The sequence below is a fragment of the Lissotriton helveticus genome, chromosome 12 (assembly GCF_964261635.1).
Source record: "Lissotriton helveticus chromosome 12, aLisHel1.1, whole genome shotgun sequence".
NCBI classification, from domain to species: domain Eukaryota; kingdom Metazoa; phylum Chordata; class Amphibia; order Caudata; family Salamandridae; genus Lissotriton; species Lissotriton helveticus.
Window position 1 is genome coordinate 468,040,979 of NC_136073.1, and position 20,990 is coordinate 468,061,968.

A 20,990-nucleotide genomic window follows, 5' to 3' on the forward strand; every position below is an offset into this window, starting at 1 on the left:
CGGTCGCGACCTGACGCGTCCGCTTATGTTGAGGAATCTCACCAGGTGGCATTCTAGCACCCAAAATCGTGCTAGGGGATGCAGATTCTCACTTGCTCTCGCCAACTTACTGTTGACGAGTCATGTGCGAGAAACACTGCCTGACGGCAGTTGTCAGAGCTTTCCCAGAACTCCTCATTCCAAGCACAATGCGGAGTGGGTAAAACTTTGCACACTCCACCCGTGGAACAGAATGTTTCACCCACCCCTAGTTCCTATCAGAGACATCTTAGTGGAACAGTGTTCTTGATTATTGTTATTGTTATTGTTATTGTGGTTTTGTATCGCGCCTAATCACCTGCAGGTCTCTAAGCGTTTGGAAAGATGGTATCATACAATAACTTAACAAGGTAGGAGCAGAGGCCGGAGCTGGATTACACTGTACTCAAGCTTCTACTGAACAGTAGCGTTTTTAGACCCTTTCTAAATCGTAACAGATTTCCTTCCCCACGCAGCACCCTAGGCAAGCTGTTCCAAAGCTGGGGGACTAGCACTGAAAAGGCTCTCCCTCCTTTAGTCACTAACCTGTAGCGAGGACAGGTCAGTAGCTGGGAGTCTGAGGACCGAAGTGTTCTCATAGGGCAATACAGTTGCAGGCGATCTTTAATGTAGGCTGGGGCCTTGCCATAAATTGCCCTATGGGCCGTACATAGGTTCTTAAATTATACTCTTTCTTTAATGGGGAGCCAATGCAGACTTTGTAGTAGTGGAGTAGCTTTGGATCTCCTCGGGAGTCTGAAAATCAGCCGAGCAGCGTCATTCATTATGACCTGAAGCCTACTAGTCAGCGTTTTAGGTAAGCCAAGGTACAGGGCATTACCATAATCAATCCTGGAGATAATAGTGGCTGCTACTATTGATCGCATCATGGACTGTGAGAGGACAGAAGCTAGCTTCCGCAGTTGCCGAATAATGTTTGTGCAACTACCCACAACCGCCGAGATCTGAGGGGCCATTGACAGATCACCATCCAGCTTGATCCCCAAGCTTTTTACAGACGGGCTTGGTTTTGGAGCAGGGCCTAACTCCGTAGGCCAATAGAGGTCACACCAAGGTGAGGTAGTGGATGAAATCACTAGTACCTCAGTCTTGTCTGGGTTGATTTTTAACAGGTTGTCTGTCATCCATTGCACTGTGAACCTCAAGATGTTCTGGGCTTGGAGTTGTGCGGCCATAGTGTCATCGACACTTAACAGCAATTGCGTGTCATCTGCGTAGTTAAAGACTTTACAGCCCATGGTGGCCAAAGAAGCAATCAACGGTTGCAGATAGAGGTTAAATAGGAGCGGGGACAGGCAGACCCCTGTGGTACCCCGCACTCTAGAATCCCCATCTCTGATGTTTCATCCCCCAGTTGTATCTTTTGTGTCCTTCCTGTAAGGAAGGATTGCAACCATTGAAAGGCCACGCCCTTAATCCCAAAATCCTTCAGTCTTTCCAAGAGCAAGGCATGGCTGACAGTGTCGAACGCCGCTGATAGGTCCAACAAGATCAGGGTGCTCGGTTTCTTGCAGTCAGCCATGCCTCTTAGTTCGTCCAGCACCGAGAGCATCACCAACTCGGTGCTGTGATGGGCTCGGAAACCTGCCTGTCGCTCATGGAGTAGATGATAAGATTCCAAATAGAGGGACAGGGATTTTAACACATGCTGCTCAAGGATTTTTGAGAGAAAAGGCAGCTGGGATATAGGTCTGTAATTCTTTAACACCGCAGGGTCCGACCCAGATTTTTTCAATAGGGGTCTTACACGCGCCTCTATACGCGATTATAGGTTTTCTCTCAACTGTTATGTTTTTTTTCCCTTAGATACCTACAGGGTACATTGTTGATGTTGTAGCTTCTTGGAAATTGTGAAAAAATAATAGTGTTTAACCTTTTCCGCTATGATTTAAGTAAAAAGATGCTATTGATGTTGCTTGTATGGGGGGCTTATATTTGATGTGCTTTAGTTTGTTCGGGATATGTTGCATGTGTGTGTATGCTAAATTATGAAGCAAACTAATAGATATTTTCTCAGCTTCGACCCTGCCTTTTCCATATTACACGCCTTACTGTATTGAGCACGTGACAATTCAAGTTGGGGGGATACAGGAAATAGCATAATCATATGTGACAGATCAATGCAAAGGTCAATGTGAAGGTCACTACATTTACTGACAAATCGTATTTGACGTCGCTTTTACCTGGCACAGAGACGGTGGAGACCGAGTCCGGCTGAGTCAGTGTGTCGACCTTTACATGTTGAAACATTTTAGAGGAGGAGCTCTGCAAATGCCTGAAATAACAAATACAAACAGAATATTCATTCCAACCATTCTTGCATACAATGTACTTATTCCAAACAAAAAATACACAATTTTTAAGGAAGAGCTTCTCTGTAAAAACCCCAACTCTAAAATACATTCATAAGCTCTCTATGTATGTTGAAAGCATGAGTATCTTTTTTGGGTTAAATCCAGGGCTGGTTCTAGGATTTGTGGGTCCCCGGGCAGAAGAGGAACCTGCAAGTGCCTCTAAGATGTAACATCACAGGAAGAGAAATCAGGGAAGTAACATTAATTGAACATTAATTTTCCCGCGTTGTTGAAGCAGCTTTGCAAGACACTACTTACCTAGTGCGGATATCAGTATAATGGTTAAAAATATAAAACATAATGCTATAAAATATGTACACATATTTTAAAGCTGTATTAGGTGGACATTCATTACATTAATCAAACTGGGTGAAAAAGCTAGGCAGGGGTCTCTAAAAAAATGAAATGATAACTCCATTGTTCTCTAATTGTTTCCAGATTAGTGCATGAATACAATTCCAAGTCAGATTGTTGCAGAGATAAACAGTGAGGCTTCAAGTCACTCCCCAGACCTCCCTTTACATTAGTGAAGTACAAGATAAGTTGTTCTTCAGCCGGCATGTGGGATCAACACAAACGGATATATGCTACACTGGGTGAGGGACCTGCAAAAGCTGCAGCAAACAGCAGAAAGGACAGATTGCAACAGGTAAGAAGAGAAAATGGCATAATTGTCATACACAGGTGGGCTGGCTAATATATTGGTCTGTGGAAAAAGAGCCTAAGGTCAACCCAAGGCTTCCTGTAGCACAACTGTAGGGTGAGAGCCTTCACAATTTAATCATGTGTATTCTCACTTCTATGAAGAATTGTAAACAATTTTAAAACAAAAACAACGCTTCAACTTTCTTCTTTCAAAGTTTTCATTCATGAAAAAAATCAAGATTTATAATGAAGACATATTTTAGAATATGGATCTATCTGTCTGTCCTGAGACAAGATATCCAGCAATCAAAAAGATACACAAAAAGATAATAATGTCATAATCACATCAAATACATGTTACTCAAAATTCTATATGTAACATCATAAGCTCCCAATGCATTTCGGGTTCACTTTGAACCCTTCTTCAGGGGATATAAAGTTTAACAAAACTGCAAATAATGTCAAAGCAATAGGAATATTCTTCAGGGTTTTCCAATCTGGATCTACAACACAAAAGAACATCAGTGTCAACATTTAAAGCACATACCATGAGACACTGTCTTAACTACATCGTATTATGTTTGTAATATATTGGTCTGGCAGACGCATCAAAGGCTGGACCACTCCTGCACATTGAGTGCATAAGCACAGCAATTACTCTCAAACTCAATTTTTAAGAGATGCAAAGAGCTGAACTAATTTAAAGATATATAGAAGAGATGGCTAAAAAGGAAAAACAATTTGTGCCCAGGTAACAAAAGACTGCCAAAGCTATACTGAGAACCAGCCACTAAAAAGATACATTAAAGCAACAAACGAAAAGGGTTTACTATAGTAGACTCTGTACAGTTTACAGCTATATGGAAAGGAAATGTAGCAACGTGGAATAAGTAGGTTGGGTGAGGTGGTGATTGACTTGCGGCATAAAGCTAAGGCAATGCCAGAGACTAACACTCTAAAACTATTAAGTCACATGTCCCTAATTTCTGAGAAGACACTTGCCAACTTGCAAAGAGGCCAGAACCCTGCTGTCCAACAAATATTTAGACTAACAAGTAATAAACAAATTGTGTCTGCCCTCAGGGAAACCCATTGGATCTTGGTTAAATAGATAATTGAATGCAAGAACGTTTCCATCATCCACAAGTCATACCAGACGCTCACCAGGTATATAACTGAAAACATTTGGTCTTCCAACCTCCAATGCAAGATCTGCGCCCCTGAACCTACTGGCTACCTACTCGCATAGGCTAAATGTTTATCAGATCACTCATGTGCATTGATGTACTCTATGGAATGCATCCTGCTCCTCAGGTGCCCTCCTCCCTTGTAGACCCATTATTCTCCTCACCTCCCACAGGAGGCCAATCTTAACTGTACTCCTGAAAATCAACCATTTCCACAGGCCTTGCTGCCACTCACTGAAATTTGGGTTTATTTGCTGTGGGAGGAGCCACACTTCATACTGTACATGCCAAGGCTGGCTCATTGTCATTATGCACATGATAATTAACCGGCTGGCTTTGCGAGCACAGTCAGGCTGTTGCTATGCACAACAACCTTGAGCCTGCTGCATCCTTTGGTCAAAGGCACATGCAGCCAAGCCAGCCCAAGCAAGGAGCCCGGTTTATCTGCAGTAATATAAAAAATCATCATCTTACCAATTGGTCTGACCATAGGCCTGTTAGTCACCTCTCCTACTCAAGCCTGGTCTTTTCCCATGCGGGGTCCATCTGTGACAAGGGTAATGACCATTACCACTGTTGTAGGAAAGGCAAGTGGGAAACCTCTAAACGTGAGCCCTTCAATGAATTTCACCAACAAGGCCCTGGAGTTCACTGTGCTGGAATGTTGTCCATCTAGTCATATGAATTGTGACACTGTGTTGATCTGAGCTGAGTCTTAAATGAGTAGTACATTTGAATGAATTTTAATTTGTATTACATGATATCTTTGAATTTGAGTTCACTACCTCGTGTGTGCCAACGTTCCGTTCACTGACCCAGTAATTCCAACTATGGTAAAATAACAAAGCATATGCATTTTGCTTTAAGACACGATGGGTGTGTGTTTTAGAAAGATAAACAATGCACTAAGAATCTATAGCAGTATCAGCACTCAGGCCCTTGCTGCAATTAGTGCTAGTTTTAATAATGTGAGAAGACACAAAGAAGAATCTGTAACACCAAAACATCAACATGTTAGAATATAGGCCTAAGTATAACCCTGGGCAGTTCAAAAAAAAATATCGCTGAGAAGGAGGGAAATGTGCCTTATAGGGAGGGTCTTGTCCAGGTGGTCCCCAAGTGTTGCTCATGGTTTTAAAGTTGACTTTGTTCACTTTCTCAAATATATGGATCATGTGGTTAAATGTGGACCTGCACATTTGGAAACAGTGGGGAAACATGTAGCTCTAATGGTATGGGTCAGAAATATTGAGACAGAATATCAAAAGGACACAATACTGTGACCAGATACTGAGAGACAAAACATGGAAAGGTATGTTTGTATACCTAACTCTGTGTACATGTACCTTGATGATAAATATATCTTCAAGGTATGTAGATGTGGAGATAAGGATAGGAAATCCATACCTTACTCTGTGCACTTCTATCCCTCACTATTCATGTCATGGCATTGTGGCCCCTCAATATTCTGCCTGCCATATTCCCAATCACAATCCGTTTTGATGAACTGAATATCCATCAAGAATTGAAGATATAGGAATTGGGTGGATGGAATGTGGAGAGTGGCCATGATAGAACAAGCAGTGGCCAAATGAAGTTTAAAGGAAGTGTATGGCAGTGTATGGCAAAACTGCACGGGCCTGTACGTGATGTACCACTTCATAAGACACTTAAATAATGTAATTTACTATTTGTGTGCAATTAAATATCTGTTGCAGAAAATGTTTGATTACCTTAATATATCATTTGAGTATCCTTACAATCTATTTGAAAAACATGCTACATCTGTACATATCAAAACAAAATAAAAACACCTATTAAAAGGTAAATATAAGCTACAAATTGTTCATTTAGTTATTTTTTATCATTGAATTATTTTTACTATTTTTATAGCAAAACTCTCCATTTGGACCTTGGCAGAGGGAACATTTCTCTGCCATTGTACTTGCACCCACTACCCAAGCCAGTGGTGGAGGCATGGTAAGTAACAAATTGATGGTGGTGTTCCAATATCAATTAGAACCAAACTCCTCCAATGTAAGGATTAGGTAGTGGTATCCACCATATAATTTGTACATGAGCAGACAGGGCTTAATTTGTTGACACTATAGAGGTGAGACCAGCTAGCTCAGAACTGGTCGTCCGTCACTGCCTCCTCCACCCTGGGGTTCATGAAACCCAAAGAATTCCCTCGCCAGCCAGTAGCGCATGCTTGGGAGACCAGTGTGCGTGGGTGGAGTGAATAATTCCAATGGATGCCTTAAGCCTCAAAGAGAGGAAGAAGTTGGCACACCAAATCAAGGATCACCTTTTCTTGGTTGTTTAAGCATTTCCAACCAGAGGGGAATCCTGTGGAATCCATTACAAATACCCTGTGCATGTGTTATTGCAAAAAAACACTTATTCACTCTGAGCTAGTGGAATTTTGCACTGGTGAACTGATTTACAGACACAGAAAATTCTACTAGCGTGGCAAACATTTAAGTGAATACATCTGCTCAAGGGTTCAGGGGTTGTGGTTGTTCTAGGACAGGAGCGCTGTGAGTATTTGAGTGTATTATTGGATATAGCTGTGGGGCCTTATTGTGGAATACACTTACAATAACTGTCTTAGGTCCAATGAGGCTCATATGCATCACCTTTGTTTAACCCTGGATAGCAGGGGCTTCAAGCAGCAAGGCTTGACAAAGGAACTTTGGCTCTAGTTACATTGGCAGTTGGTCGGACCGGTGCACACTATTGCGGCAGTCAGGCAAGTGTCTAACAAGGATGCAGCAGTCCGACCGCCACATTTTGATGCTACCGCTGGGCTGGTGTCAGAACCACGGGGGTTTAAAAGGTATTGGATCCCGCACTCCGGAGTTTGTGAAGGTATAAACCAAAGTTTCGTAATCTAAAGATAGTTTAAGGGCATGCACCGAGGTATCATCCCGTAGACCTGGGCGTATTCGAATAACTCTGTTGCACCGCCCCAATGGGAAGTGTCCCTCTTAATGCACTGCCAGAATCCAAGCTGGAATCAAGTCTGTAAAATAATATTCACATTTTCGATGGATGTTTCAGCACATCATTTAATGGAAGCATACAGATTCGAAGAATTATATATTTCATGAAATTTGTGTGATTAAAAAATACACAGCCTACATTAAATGATGTGCTGAAACATCCATCGAAAATTTTAAAATTTTACAGACTTGATTCCATATTGGATTCTGGCAGTGCATTAAAAGGGACACTTCCCATTGGGGAGGTGCAACAGAACCACTGTGGTGGCATGCTCCGGCCCTGGTAAAGGGCTGCAGCAAATGCTACCGCCATTTAGCACTTCCTGCACATCCATGCAGCGTGTGCCATGCACCATGTCATGCATGGCACACGGTGCACGGAGGTGAGTGGAGTCACTACATATGCCAATTTTGGGTGACTAAATCTTACAGGCTGGAGGTCTAAGGGGCCAGAGACAATACTTTGCCAGTTACCTGGCCACCAGAGTGTTTTTACTACAGGTTCCAAACTGTCAGGACTACCGCCATAGACTGCAATGGAGTGGTCCTGATGCTGGGGATGCAGGCGAAAAGGTGCTCAAGGATGCTCCAGTTGGGGTGCAGTTCACGGGTGGGCCTTTGTGGTGAGTCCTCTGACCACAATCAGTGTGGGGAGACTTTGGCCACAGAGGTCGTGGTCCCACAAAGTCCTACTGGTTGCAGTAGCTAACCAGCCCATGCTGGGGTACTAGTCTCCTTGCACAGCAGTTGGGGCAAAATCCTTTGGTAGGGCTGGTGTCCTTCTTGGTTGACTAATCCAGACTCAGATGGCACTCCCGAGTCCAGGGGATTCAGTTGCAATATTTGGTTGTCGCAGATTGGTTACTTAGTGTGCCCAGCAGCAGGTAGCAGTGAAACCTCTGCCGTAGTGCTAACTAGCCGGTTTCGGCTTCTTCGGCTCTTGTGTTCCTCGAGCAACTGATCCTTGGAGTCACTATTGTGATCTGGGGTCAGGAATCAACTTTTTCTCGAGTCAGAAACTGCAGGCACAGTCCAAACTTTACAAACCCAAAATGCAGCAGGTGCAGTCCTTCTGGAGGTGCAGTCTCTCCTTGAGCAGCTTTAAGGGCAGCAGAGCAATCCTTCTTTGATCCTTTTTGCTAATCCTACGTGATCTGAGGGGCAGGGTGCTAGAGGTGTCGTGTTTATTCCAGGAAAGTGCCCAGAGGGAACCACCCGGTCACTAGCCAATGGGCTACTGTGTCCCTCCGTTGATGGTGATGTGTTTCCTGCAATGTGTGTCATCTGGCTATCCCAGATTGCACTATCCTAGCCACTCTCAAGATGTCGGGACCCCTCTTCAGTTATTAGGAGCTTGGTAGCACACATCATCCTAGTGCTGTGGCTACCTGACGGCCACACACCCACAGGATGACTGGTTTGTCATCTCTGTCCCTGTCTCCAACTTGTCTGCATGAACAAAAGAGAGCCTGCTCTGGAGTGTTGTCACAAGCAAACCTTCACGGGCGGCTTCTCATTTGGACCTCACCTTTTGGGCTAACCCCCTAAGTGGCCTTCTTGGCAGCGGAAGTCACACCCCACTCTACAGTAAGTGCCTTTGTTCCTAAGCCTGGGAGTCATTCACACATCTCCCCAGAAGGGCAGAAAGCAGTTGGTTTGTCAGGGCCTTTGTGAGGCCACCGGACTGACTGGGCACAGACTGGCAACTTTCTCAAAGTTGCTGAACTTTAACTGTGACATTAAATTCTACCTGGGCATCAGGTCAAGTTTAATGCCATGATTAATTTGATGCCTTGCAATAGCCACTTAGGTAGTTCCATTAAGAAGTTAGCCAGGCTGGGGTGCCAGCAGGTAACTCTGAGTGAGCCAATAGTGCTACTAAATTTCCCCAGCAAAATCACAATTTAGAAGTGTTGCTGCTAAAACATCCGAAAATTATATGTGTTACATAACAATTTATAGCTCCCTGCCATAGGGCTCCATAGCAGCTGCGGCTCCTCCACTAAGGCGGAGAAGCGCAGCCCCACTGCCTTTCAGCAGTGCAAAAAAGGACAAATAAAATGATAATAACACATTGTTAATATCATTTTATCCTTCCGTGTTGAAGCCTGTTTTGGGGTGGGGCTTGGCTGTCGTCACAACCAGCAGGGGAAGGAGGAAATATGTGCACTTAAGTGCGCATGATGGTTTAGCCAGCTGTCTTGGACTGGCCAAACAGTCATGCGCAATTAGCAAGTTATCCACCCTGCTGTATTGCACAGCCTGGGTGGAGAACGTGTACAGAATCCCATCCCCTTTTCTGAGTGCCGAACCATGGCGCTCAGACCAATCATGATGCTGCGGTCATGCATTCTCTCTCCCTCCCCCCTCTCTCTCCTCCCCCTCTCTCTCCCTCTCTCTCTCTCTCCTCCCCCCTCTCTTTCTCTCCTCCCCTCCCCCCTCTATCTCTCCTCCCCCTCTCTCTCTCTCGCTCCCCCTCTCTCTCTCTCGCTCCCCTCTCTCTCTCTCGCTCCCCCCCCTTTTTAGGGAAAACAAATCATTGCAAAATGTTCAAAGTGCCCCCCCCCCCAAAGAAATATGCAATGAATGTTAGCTGAAAGTCACGAAAGAAGGCGGAAGGAGCCATGCCTGTGGGCATCTGTCTTCATCCTGAGTTCTTTTCCCACAGGAGAACAAAATACGCCAGTGTTTCCCAAACTGTGGTCCGCGGACCCCCAGGGGTCCGTGACACATTCTCAGGGGGTCCGTAGGCAACAGTTTTAAAAGCACAGAAACATTTCTTGTATAATTAGCAGCTTTCCAGCAACAATAAACGTGTCAAGAGAATGCCAGTGATTAATGTACCTGCTGGAGAGAGTTTTGTTCAGTGGCAGCTTTGATTTAACTAATGTAGCACAGAGGGTTCATGTGCCTACTGCAAAGAACGTGTAACATGCATCTTAAAAAGCAGCATTTTATGTGCCTAGGTTCGTGGTTACTGCTTTTGTCACAGAGATTCCTTTATTTCTGTGCACTTCATAAGTGACAATCGTAATCTAGCAGAGGGACCTATAAACTGTCATCAAAGAGCTGCTTGCAAATTGCATGGTACCAGTTAGTAACTTATATTTTGTCCCAGTTATTCATTATCCTGATGCTGCTAAAAAGATATATTTGGATGGAAATACATTTTTAATGTTAAAGTCAATGCTAGCCACTGGGTTATGCTCTGAATCCTGGGTTTGTGCTTTTCCAGACCAAGCACTCTTTAAACATTTTATATACACACTGATTTACATGTATGATTCAATGTCTCTATATGTGTGTGATGTAAAGTGCTCTGACATCCTACAATGGTATGAGAGATGCTACAAAACAAATGAAATGCATGTGACAGAGGGGCTATTACTTCAATATAAAATACTAAGGGCCAGATGTACGATCTGTTTTTATTTGCGCTAATGGGTTCGCGAACCCGTTTGTGCATGCAAAAACCTATTGGGTCAAGTACATAGCCTATTTCGTGAGTCGCAATTTTTTTGCGACTCTCTAAATAGGTTTTGCAACTTGCTATTTGGAAGGAGCATTCCCTTCCAAATAGCGAGTCTCAAAACCATGTACAAATGTTTTGCAGTCGCAAAACAGTCACAATTACCACCTACTTCAAGTAGATGGTAATGCATTCACAAATAGAGAGGGGTCCAAGGGGACCCCTTCCCCTTTGCAAATGCATGCAAAATTATTTTTTACGGTCAGGCAGTGGTCCCAAGGACCTCTGCCTGCCCTTAGAAAATGAAACAAAAACGTTTCATTTTCTTTTAAATGCATGGTAAACAGGCTGCATTTTTTTTATTTAAAACTGCTTTATTTAAAAGCAGTCAGAGACATGGTGGCCTGCAGAGCCCAGCAGGCCACCATCGCTGGGAGGGCTGGCATTCCCAATGAATAATATCAATGAACCTCGCAATTTGCGACCCCATTGGGAATCCCAAACAGTGTTAAACACACTGTTGTACATTTCATTTAGCGACTCGCAATTTGCCACTCGCAATGTGTCGCCAATTGCGAGGCGCTAAATGAAATGGTCGTACATCTGCCCCAAAATCCTTAGTACTTTGAGTATTTGCTTTGTGTGCACACATGTGTATTTTTTCGAATCACGGTTTTAATGTTTGAAATTTAACTCATACAAATTGCTTGGGGTCCCCGGCTTCCAGTGGTGACTCAATGGGGTCCTCAGGAGTCAAAAGTTTGGGAACCACTGATATACGCCATTAGGCGACACGTCACTCATAAAATAATAATTGCTAGGTGCAGTTCAGAATAGACACATCGCTGCAGACTGCTGAGAGCAAACTTGTCCAACTAATGTCCTTTATAAGGAAAGCATCTTGGGAACCACTGCAGGATGACCTGGAGGTCACAACATGGCTAGTTTCTTCACATTACCTTTGGCCTACACCTCTTCACTTCTTTGAGTGTCATCCCTGGTCTCCATCTCCCCTCTAAACCAATCTTTCTTGCTTGTCATCTTTCTTAATACTGCTTGCGTTTTCCCATTTTCATAATTACAAGGATTTCTAAGACAAAAGGGCCTCAGTGATGCAGGTGGGAACCCTGGTTCGGTTGTACGTCCGAATATCGAGAAGAAAAATATCGTCTGGCATAAACATTGTGCCCTAGATATAATTTGCAAAAATATTACTGATTTCAATGTATATTTTCCATGATTAACTTCAAGGGGGTGATATTTTTGTAAACATTTAGGCCACAATATTCTGGTGCCGTACACACTCACTTGAATGTGCAGATCATAAGCTGTTCACTGAATCTGAAAGGGAAGCCTTTATAAGGAAAGAATGTTGTAGCACTTTTTTTTTAATGTACCTGAATTAAAGAGTGATCAGTGGAAGGATGGCTATCAACTGGAAACACTCAGCACTTGGTCCAAGCTCCAGCCGAAAGAGGAGGCACTCATGCTCAAACAGGCTGCCCAATTGCAAAGCAGAAAATGCAAGTGACGGAGAAGCCAGCACATGTGTGTCTTGGGCGGGCCTGAAGCCCCTTGTTGTATACAATAGCTCTTGCATGCAAGAGTGCATGCGCTGGCACAGGCGAGACCTAAAAACTATATTTTGTTCAGCGCTAGGCATTAATCTGGACCTGATTGTATCATGCGAGGGCCAGAACAGTATTTTTGACTTGCTGCACTCAATTTCAGAAAAGAACTCATTCGAGCACTAAATGTTTTCCACATCCTTAGTTCCTCTTAAAGTGTTAAATAGGTCTCAGAAAGTGATGTAAACAATCAGTTATGTAGAAGGGTAGCATTTTTCCTCAATTAGTATGGAGACCTCTGCTACTGATGAGTAGCCTCGTTGCCTGTTCTGGCATGACCATCCTCAGCGAGCTCTCCTCGAGACACTCACCTGATCTACATAGACAGGAGAAATTCCTGTGTCCTATACTCTTTCTATTTTGAAACACTCTGTCTTGAAGAAGGCTTACTGACATGTTGAGAAGACTGAAACACTCTTGTAGATGAGTAGCCAATCAATATAAATCCACATAGTACTCTATGACCACTTGTACAGGAAAACTTAAATTCTAGGTTACTGTCACCTGTTGTGCAATGTTAGATCTGCATGGGTTGATATGATTAATTGAAGGCAGAAGATATGTAGGCAAACCAACTTTGATATTCTCTATTCTTGGGATTCATTGTTTCCAACTCAATCCAAATTGGCTAGTCCGAGCGCCCCCTTTGAAGAGAGGTGGTGGTCCTGTTTGCAGAGGTCTGTGCTATTCCTGATACTGTGAGCTGCCAGAGGGGTTGTGCCAGCTTTACCTTAGACAGGCAGTGCTCTAAACAGCACACCTTTCTTACTAAATACCTGTAGGTATTCTGAAGAAATCTGTCATCCTGGCTTAGATTACAAGGACAAAGGTGCTCATGCATATTGGATGTTACTCTGCCATAAATAAGGACACGAAACCTTCCAAACTTATAAAATGCTAACCAGCATTTATGAATGCCCAATTATATTATTTACTGAGATTATTAAAAGGTTGATAAGGGACAGCATAATAGGACAATAGTCTGCAAAGCACCGAGAAGTTGCAAAGCTTGGCCCTGATGGCTGTGCATATGTCTTGCATTAAGCCCTTTGCACAAACCCATATGTACAGCCTGGGAGGTGGCCTTTTTTCTAGACCCTTTCCCTCATGAACAACTTCTGAAGAGGGATAGTGGGATGGAAACCTAAGCTGTGTGATAGCCCCTTTTTGTAATACAAGGAGAATTTGCCATCAGATTGAACCCTCAACCATCTTGTCTTACTAAGGAGGAGGATACTGGTCTAGAATTGATGCTTTGCTTCTAAAAATACCCACCATAATAAAGAATACAGGAGCTAAGACTGTCTTTCCACTCAATAAAGTAGACAGTTGCCTCTGCACAGTGCTTCTTGGAATCTGGCGATCAAACACTGACACCTACCAACGTGTAATTGAGACATTTACTGGTATGGAAAGGGGAGAAGCAGTATGACTGCACAATGGACACAAATTGGTGTGTTTGCAATGTTTATTAGGAGCTAGCTGTGTAAACGCACAGGTCAAGCTTTCCGTTTGGCAACCCTCAAATCCAGAGCATAAAAAAACGCTAATTGACACAGTGTAACACAATGCAAGGGTGCTTCTCATCACCAACCCCAAATGCAAAAACATTGGAGCAGAACAATCACACATGGTGCCTTGCAATTTTTTAAAAGGTGTTAGAAAGTGAAGATTTTTTTAAATCAGTTACTAAAACAACAACAAACAGCAGTGTCAAATTACATGTATTTCTATGGCAGAACCCATATAGACTTCTACTTTCCAAGTCAAGAGACATATCGGACAAAATTGTTCCACAATTACATATATGTATTATCCTGTTTGCAAGTCAACTGCATGATAGAGTTGAGATTAGTGGATCTTCAGCCCTTGCGAGATACATTGGTCCCGAGATCACAAACTAGAAGAAACACAAGGTGTGATGAGATGAGAGAAACAGGTTCCTTCTTTAAGGCTCACATAGTCTCTGAATTTGGGGATAATATCCCTACCCAACAAAACCCATAAACATAGAACTAGGATGAGCACTGAAAGTCTCTCTTTCATAATGTCACAGTCTCTTAGATGTACCAAGGTTTGGGGATGTTTGAGGTGGCAGGGCAACCCTTGCTCTCGGGTGCCATAGCCTGGAGATGCTCGAAGGAACATACGGGTGGGGGATGTGGGGAGTGGTTGTATTCAGTTGTTTGGTGCCCTATTGAAGGAAGCTGTCATTGAACACCCTCAGTGATTTGATTATTGCAGAGTACTTTGTGAGTTCCTCTTCATGCAGGTTCTCATCGCGTTCATCTCCTTCATCTGAGCTAAACAAATCTTGGGGTAGAGGAACCTACTTTTTATCCTTGTCATACTGGTGTGATCAGGAGTTGCCATCAACACAGTGCCTTCTACCTGCACAATACTCAGAGGATGACCTTTAAAGGGCCTCCTGGACATTCTGTCAGTGTGCAGGCTTTTTAACAGGATCAGATAACATTCCTTGATTCTGAAGATCTAGCCACTCTCTAGTGGTTCATCGGTTTGCGGTACTGTCATATCCATGTTCAGAAATGAAGGCTTCTAGGTGGAGTGGCTTGGGATGATTGTGACAATAGTAGACAGCATCAGGGCAGTGGTGAGATAACATTTAGTTAAGGAGTGCTGGTTGGATCTGTATTCGTCAGTACCACACCCAAGTCAGCTAGGTCTCCTGCTCTTTGGCTGCTCTTATGACTGCTCCTCCAAGGTGCACATGAAATGCTTTACTTCCTCATTCACCTGTGGCTAAATTAGCATTGTTTGTCAATGAAGGAAAAAGGCCAATTCAAGGCTTTGCTGGAATTTGTGCCCCTGTAATGGAAGACCACTGTAGGTCTGCGGCATTCCATGTGTTGTCACTGTTTCTTTCATTCTGAGTACGACTGCCTTGGTGGAGTTGGTGATCAGAAGTTCCACATTGGGTTATTTGGTGCACTCATTCACCATTAATAAAACAAGTCACTGATCGGGAGCTCTGCAATTGTCCAGGCTCGATGTTTCTCATGCTGTCTTATTCAGTTATTCTGAGAGGATTAGGAAGGGTCCCCTACCTGACCCTACACTTCACGCATACTTTAGTGGTCCTCTTCTAGCTCATCCAGTGAGTCGACTCTTGTAAACTGCACTCACTCTCAAATAGGCAACTTTGTCTATTTAAATGCCTTGATAGCACACATTCACTAGTTGACTGGTGAGTGAAAACAGTTTTAGTCGCACAATGATGGGACTGCAGCCCCTCTCCAAAGAGCCATTTTCTGGCACATTTATAAAGATGGTTGCTGCACTGTGTTGAAGTGAAATGGCTAGAGCAGGGCAGTGCCATATACACTAAAATATGTGGCTGTTTTTGTCCCCCCCTTGCGCTGGCACAGTTGTAGCTGTCTTGTGCCAAAGCACACATCCTTGCAAGGGTGTGTATGATGTCATGTATGTGCACTTCAACTACAAAATCGATGCTTTTACATCACGTAACACGTTTCCCATTCTGTATGTGTGCTGTACAGTGCAGAACAAATGCAAAGTTTTGGGAAAAGAAACCTTATCTCAGACTTTACTCCAACCTTGAGGAGGCATACATTCATGGGCCAAAGTTCTGTCTTTTTTTATTAGGCAGGACGTTCCGTTAAATTCCAGGAGTGGTTTCATATGAATGCCCATGTACCACCCATGGAACGTTCTCTTGGCGCAAAGTAGTGCTAAGCGCTACTTCGCATCACATTCAGGCAACTCTCCAAAGCAAATCAGGATTTGCCTTTGAAATTAAATCCCAACACAACACTTTGCACCAGGGTTGTGCCACTTTTGCGAGGCAAACCAGGGACAAAGCGTTGTTAAATTTCCCCCTTTATGTTGCATGTTGATGAATGCTGCTTAAATAATGGTGAGTGCCACGCCTTACCCTTAATGTCAGGTTTTCAACATCATGTGGTGACCCACTGGGCCATATGATCTATTTAACTTCTTTATTAGGTGATATCAATGTTAGACTGTCTTTTAATAATGAAGATAGAAATAGAAGACCAGGCTGTTGGGGCCAAATTAAACCCAGGCTACTTCACAGGTTAATGTTGAGGGGTAATGTTATTAAAGTCTACATTTTGTGTGTGCATGGTGACTATGAATGAATGAAACTCTTTGTTTATTTAGACTATAGTCTTTAAACACAATGGGAAACCACAATAAATAAATAACAATTCAATTCATTAAAACTTCCTTATAGTATATTCATGATAAGAGTACGGACTAAGGTGACTAAAGTTTTTAGGTTTAGGAACAAAGCAAAACTAACGCCAAGGCACCCCAGAATCGGCATCAGTCTAGGGCAATTTAGTGCATGCCAGGGATACTTTACTTGGCAGCATTGTGCACTGGTCTTTCCAGATGGTATCAAAAACAAAACCACCTCCACCCCAGCATAAGCAACAGACTCGGATGTAACCTTGGTTTGTTGCATCATGGAAATGGGGGCCGGCGGGTAGGGGCGGGGTGGTACCAGCTTACCACTTGGAGGCACCCACAACTACCTGGACCATGGTATTTGCAAGAGTTACTCTCATTGAGAGGCCTGAGGTCTGATCCTGGAGTGGGGAAAGGGTAAAGGCTGATAAACATAACTTCCCACCAATGTAGTTAACTAAGTGAACAATAAATATGTCAGCAAACACTGAATAAAGATGAAAATATTAAAAAGGCCTCAAATGCCATCATCATCAAAGTAACTTTATTTCGCCGATACAATAAAGGCATACAAAGTTTTCTACAAACATACATTCAGCAATATTAAAAACATTACAAGTTAATAAGAAACATCAGTTGTGTACAAAAAAAGCCTTAAATGCCCATTTCGAATTGCCAGGTGCTGTCATGGGAACACTTTTCATTTACGATTTTTTAGACGACATTAAACAAACAATCTTATTAATCACATGGTGTTTACATTATACTTTCTGGTCCTCTTTATGAGATTGTCGGATGTGGTGCCTGGTAACAATGCCCCAGAATACATTCAATTCCGCACCTTGTGGTATTACCCGGGGTAAAATTATTCTTTGTTATGAGTTTGTGAGATCAAAATGAATGATAACTTGCATTTCCTGACATGCTAACTGCAGATTTTCCCTCTTCCTGAGGTGTGGAAAATCCCAGGAGCGTGTTGCTTTGCCACATAATAAACTCTGTTTGCACCTGACCCTGGTATTTTTGGCCATCCCATAATGTGGCCCTTTGTGTCTTCCATTGGTAGACAGGAATACAGAATAATCGGTTGGAGTTAATTTAACTCAATCTCTTGTGTTCCGTTATCATGTGCGCTTGATGTCTGTCTTTCATGTCTATGAGTGAGGCTCATGGAGGACGCGTTCAACTCAGGTCGCCACCTCACTTCAACGGTCTGACAGCGAATCGTGTACATTTTTCAGACACACTGTAGCCTGTACAAGAGGTTTGACAATGATGTCATCATTGTGCGACTGCATCATGGTTCAGTGCCTTGAGCCCCTCGCAGGTGAGTAGCTGCACTATACAAACTCCTGATATGTTGATTACACAGAGTACGTATTAGCAGGGTTCATTATATATTTTTTTTATTAATCACTGTTCACACAAAGCACATGAGTGAACTGAATAGCAATCTGTGTTTTCAGAGATGTCAGTGAGAGCCTGTCTTTTGGGAGGGTCCCATCAGGGCCAACCCCCCCCCGCTTTGAAATGAGATGGTTTTATTCTCTAGGGATCTAATCGAATTTACATATCTGATTTGCATAAGTTTCCAATTAAAAATCACTTTTTCTTACTCCTAATTATTTCTCAGCATAATGGGCTGGTCGAGCTGAAGGTTGTTTGTTCATGTTAATGAAGACTTCTGCCAGAAAACTGACTGACCATTGCCGGATGAGGTCACAGGTCGGCTGCACCAAAGGCAGTCCCGACACTAAGCATACGTCATATCTGCTACCTTATCTTGGAAACATAAAGACATTTAGTCTGACAATTGCAAAATCAGAAATAGAATCCAAAGGCAGCCCTGACACTGAGCATAGATTATATCTGTTACCTTATCTTGGAAACATAAATAAATGTATTCTGACAATTACAAAATCAGAAAAAGAAAGTTGCCTTGAGTGGCAGTTCCTAGGTCAAAGCCTGTGGTGTGGGGAGACGCTTTATGCATGATTGCACATTGTATGACTAAACCCAGTCCCAGAATTTCATTTTGCAATCCAAAATACATCTTGGCAAGTGTAGTCTATTGGCATGATAACATGCGGATAGAGGGGCTGGGAAATATTTTACAAGACCACAGATACAATGTATCTCCACCCTAGTTTGTAAGAGTAAGACGGGGTTGTTTGCGGTATTCCACCTATACTGGTAACACAATTCATATACTAGCTGTGTCACATACACTTGCTCCCACTTAAATGTTCTGTTTTATACAATCCCTTTCACCCCATTTAGTACACTTCAGATATTACTGTGAAGGAGGCCCATATTATGATGAAGATCTCTAGCATATCCTGTTTTGTCAGTGGCCTCTCTACAAGTGAGTTTAGTGTGCACACATTGTGTCACAGATAATCTAGTGGGACCATCTACACACATATATATATATATATATATTTATATATATATATATATATATACTACTATTATAAAGAGAGAACTTGCACATTTTGGCCAGGTAAACTCGGGAACCACAGCGCCAATCTACACACCCGATACATCTATGAAAATGTCAGGGTGTGTAGATTTTCAGATACAAGTCCAGGGAGACCCTGGGCTGCTAGAAGCACAACAGTTGGGCATTAAGCCTCTAAAAATTAAATGGAATTTTTTTCACGTTTTCATTTATTTTTTAACCGGTAGCTTATTTGCTCATAAGTAGTAATCATCAAAAATATATATACACATATGTTTCAAAAGATCATTCGTTATCTATATCAACATTAGACAAATGAAAATATTAACAAGACATATTTTCAATTCCTGTTAGATGGTAATAACAGTTCATCAATAATAGGTATTCAAAAACAATAACCAACATCCCAATGCATTTCGGGTTACGTAAGGAACCCTTCTTCAGGGGATTAATTATATGCAGTCAAAAATTCAATGGTCCTTGAATGATTGGTTTCTCAATGTGCAGATTCGACAGGATCTAAAAGGCAACAACATACCAGAATATATTTTGAATTTTTTCATATGTACAAGAATTCATCACAATAGAACATTCTGGAGTGAACACTGAGGAAAAAGAGCCAAAGTACATGCCACCAGAAGATGACACCCGTGTCATACTCAACAATCAATGAATATGAAGTGCAGGAAATAAAACCAACTCATTACTGAAAATTAAACGTGCTGCACTCTCAAAAGTGTGAAACAGGCTACGAAACGGTGACATTAAAACACATGCCGGTGACAGTTACACCATGTGAATATGCAGTATTCAAGTTTCTACCCTTAAATCTAAAGGTGCATCTTCAAGAAAAAAGAGTACGTACACTCGTGAAAGCAGTCTCACGTTTATCAAATGGAGCCAGCATCAATGTCCCTTTCTGTATCAAAACCTGAACAACGAGTAAATAAATGGGAGCCTTTGTTACTATAGTGCACTATGTCTATAAACCGGTGTGATTCTGAAGTCGAAAGCACATCTTACCGCCACCTTCAAAAACGGGTGATGACGCTGCTCAAAAAGTGGTCGCCCAGCAACATTCTGTGTGTTAAAATAAGACTCGCGGTCAGTCCAATGCTGTAAAGCTGCCACCCTTACCAAAACTGACTATTGATGTTATATCCGTCAACTAACCTGCCGCCTCCAACGTCGGCGTCCTGAATGAGTTTCTCCGGTGCGAGTCCGCCCTACCGATCACGTGGTGCGGAACTCGCCCGGCGGTTACTGACTTACTTAACACAAAGGAGGGACAATAGTCACGTAGCTTTGTTGTGCCTCACTAAACATGGCGATTAGCGTGCGCCCTGCAGCCTGAGCGCTGTGTGCAATGAGTGCATCTTTCGTATGGATCATCAGTAAACCCATTCGGAGTTTTCTAATGGGTCACTTTGTCCTAAGTTGAGGCAATGAAATGGTGGTGTAATACCCTCCTTAATGAGAATATACACAGTAGTGTGTTGAAATAAACTCAAAGAGAGTCTCAGCCATACTGCCATTAATTCTTATTGTATTCCTACGCTTGATACAAGAATATCTAGAGTAACAGGGTGAAGGTGAAAATAAAAGTGGAAAAACATAATAAGTGCAAAAAGAGTAAAAAAAGTAATTCATGACTCAATTACGTGATTTATGAAAGAGCTGTAGCAAAAATGAGAAAAGAAAATTATGAGTGATTACCAAGGCTCAGTGTTCCCCCTTACAATCTAAAGTGCGTCATCATATGAAATTTTTTAAAGAAAACACAAGAGTTCATAATGATCATTTAAACCATTTGGATTAATGGTTCCTAAGAATTTTATCCAGTGTGTTTCCCTTCTCGCTAGAAGTGTATGCAAATCCAATCCTGGGGAGCGTTCTATTCGTTCTAGGACTGTGTATCTGAGTTGGGGAATTGTATGATTAGCTTCTACCCAATGTCTGGCCAATGGGGAGGTTGTGGTGCGATTCCTGATTCGACTTTTGTGCTCTA

At 42.6% G+C, this 20,990-nt stretch overlaps 1 protein-coding gene across 1 annotated transcript in view; it reads right to left on the reverse strand.

The window, feature by feature from the left end:
- NECAB2 (N-terminal EF-hand calcium binding protein 2) overlaps window positions 1-20,990 on the reverse strand; it is a 1,192,488-nt gene that overhangs the window by 26,149 nt on the left and 1,145,349 nt on the right. Inside the window, exon 12 of the mRNA XM_078668986.1 lies at window positions 2,223-2,314. Within this exon, the coding sequence (XP_078525112.1) occupies window positions 2,223-2,314 (92 nt within the window). The remainder of the gene's footprint in view (window positions 1-2,222; window positions 2,315-20,990) is intronic.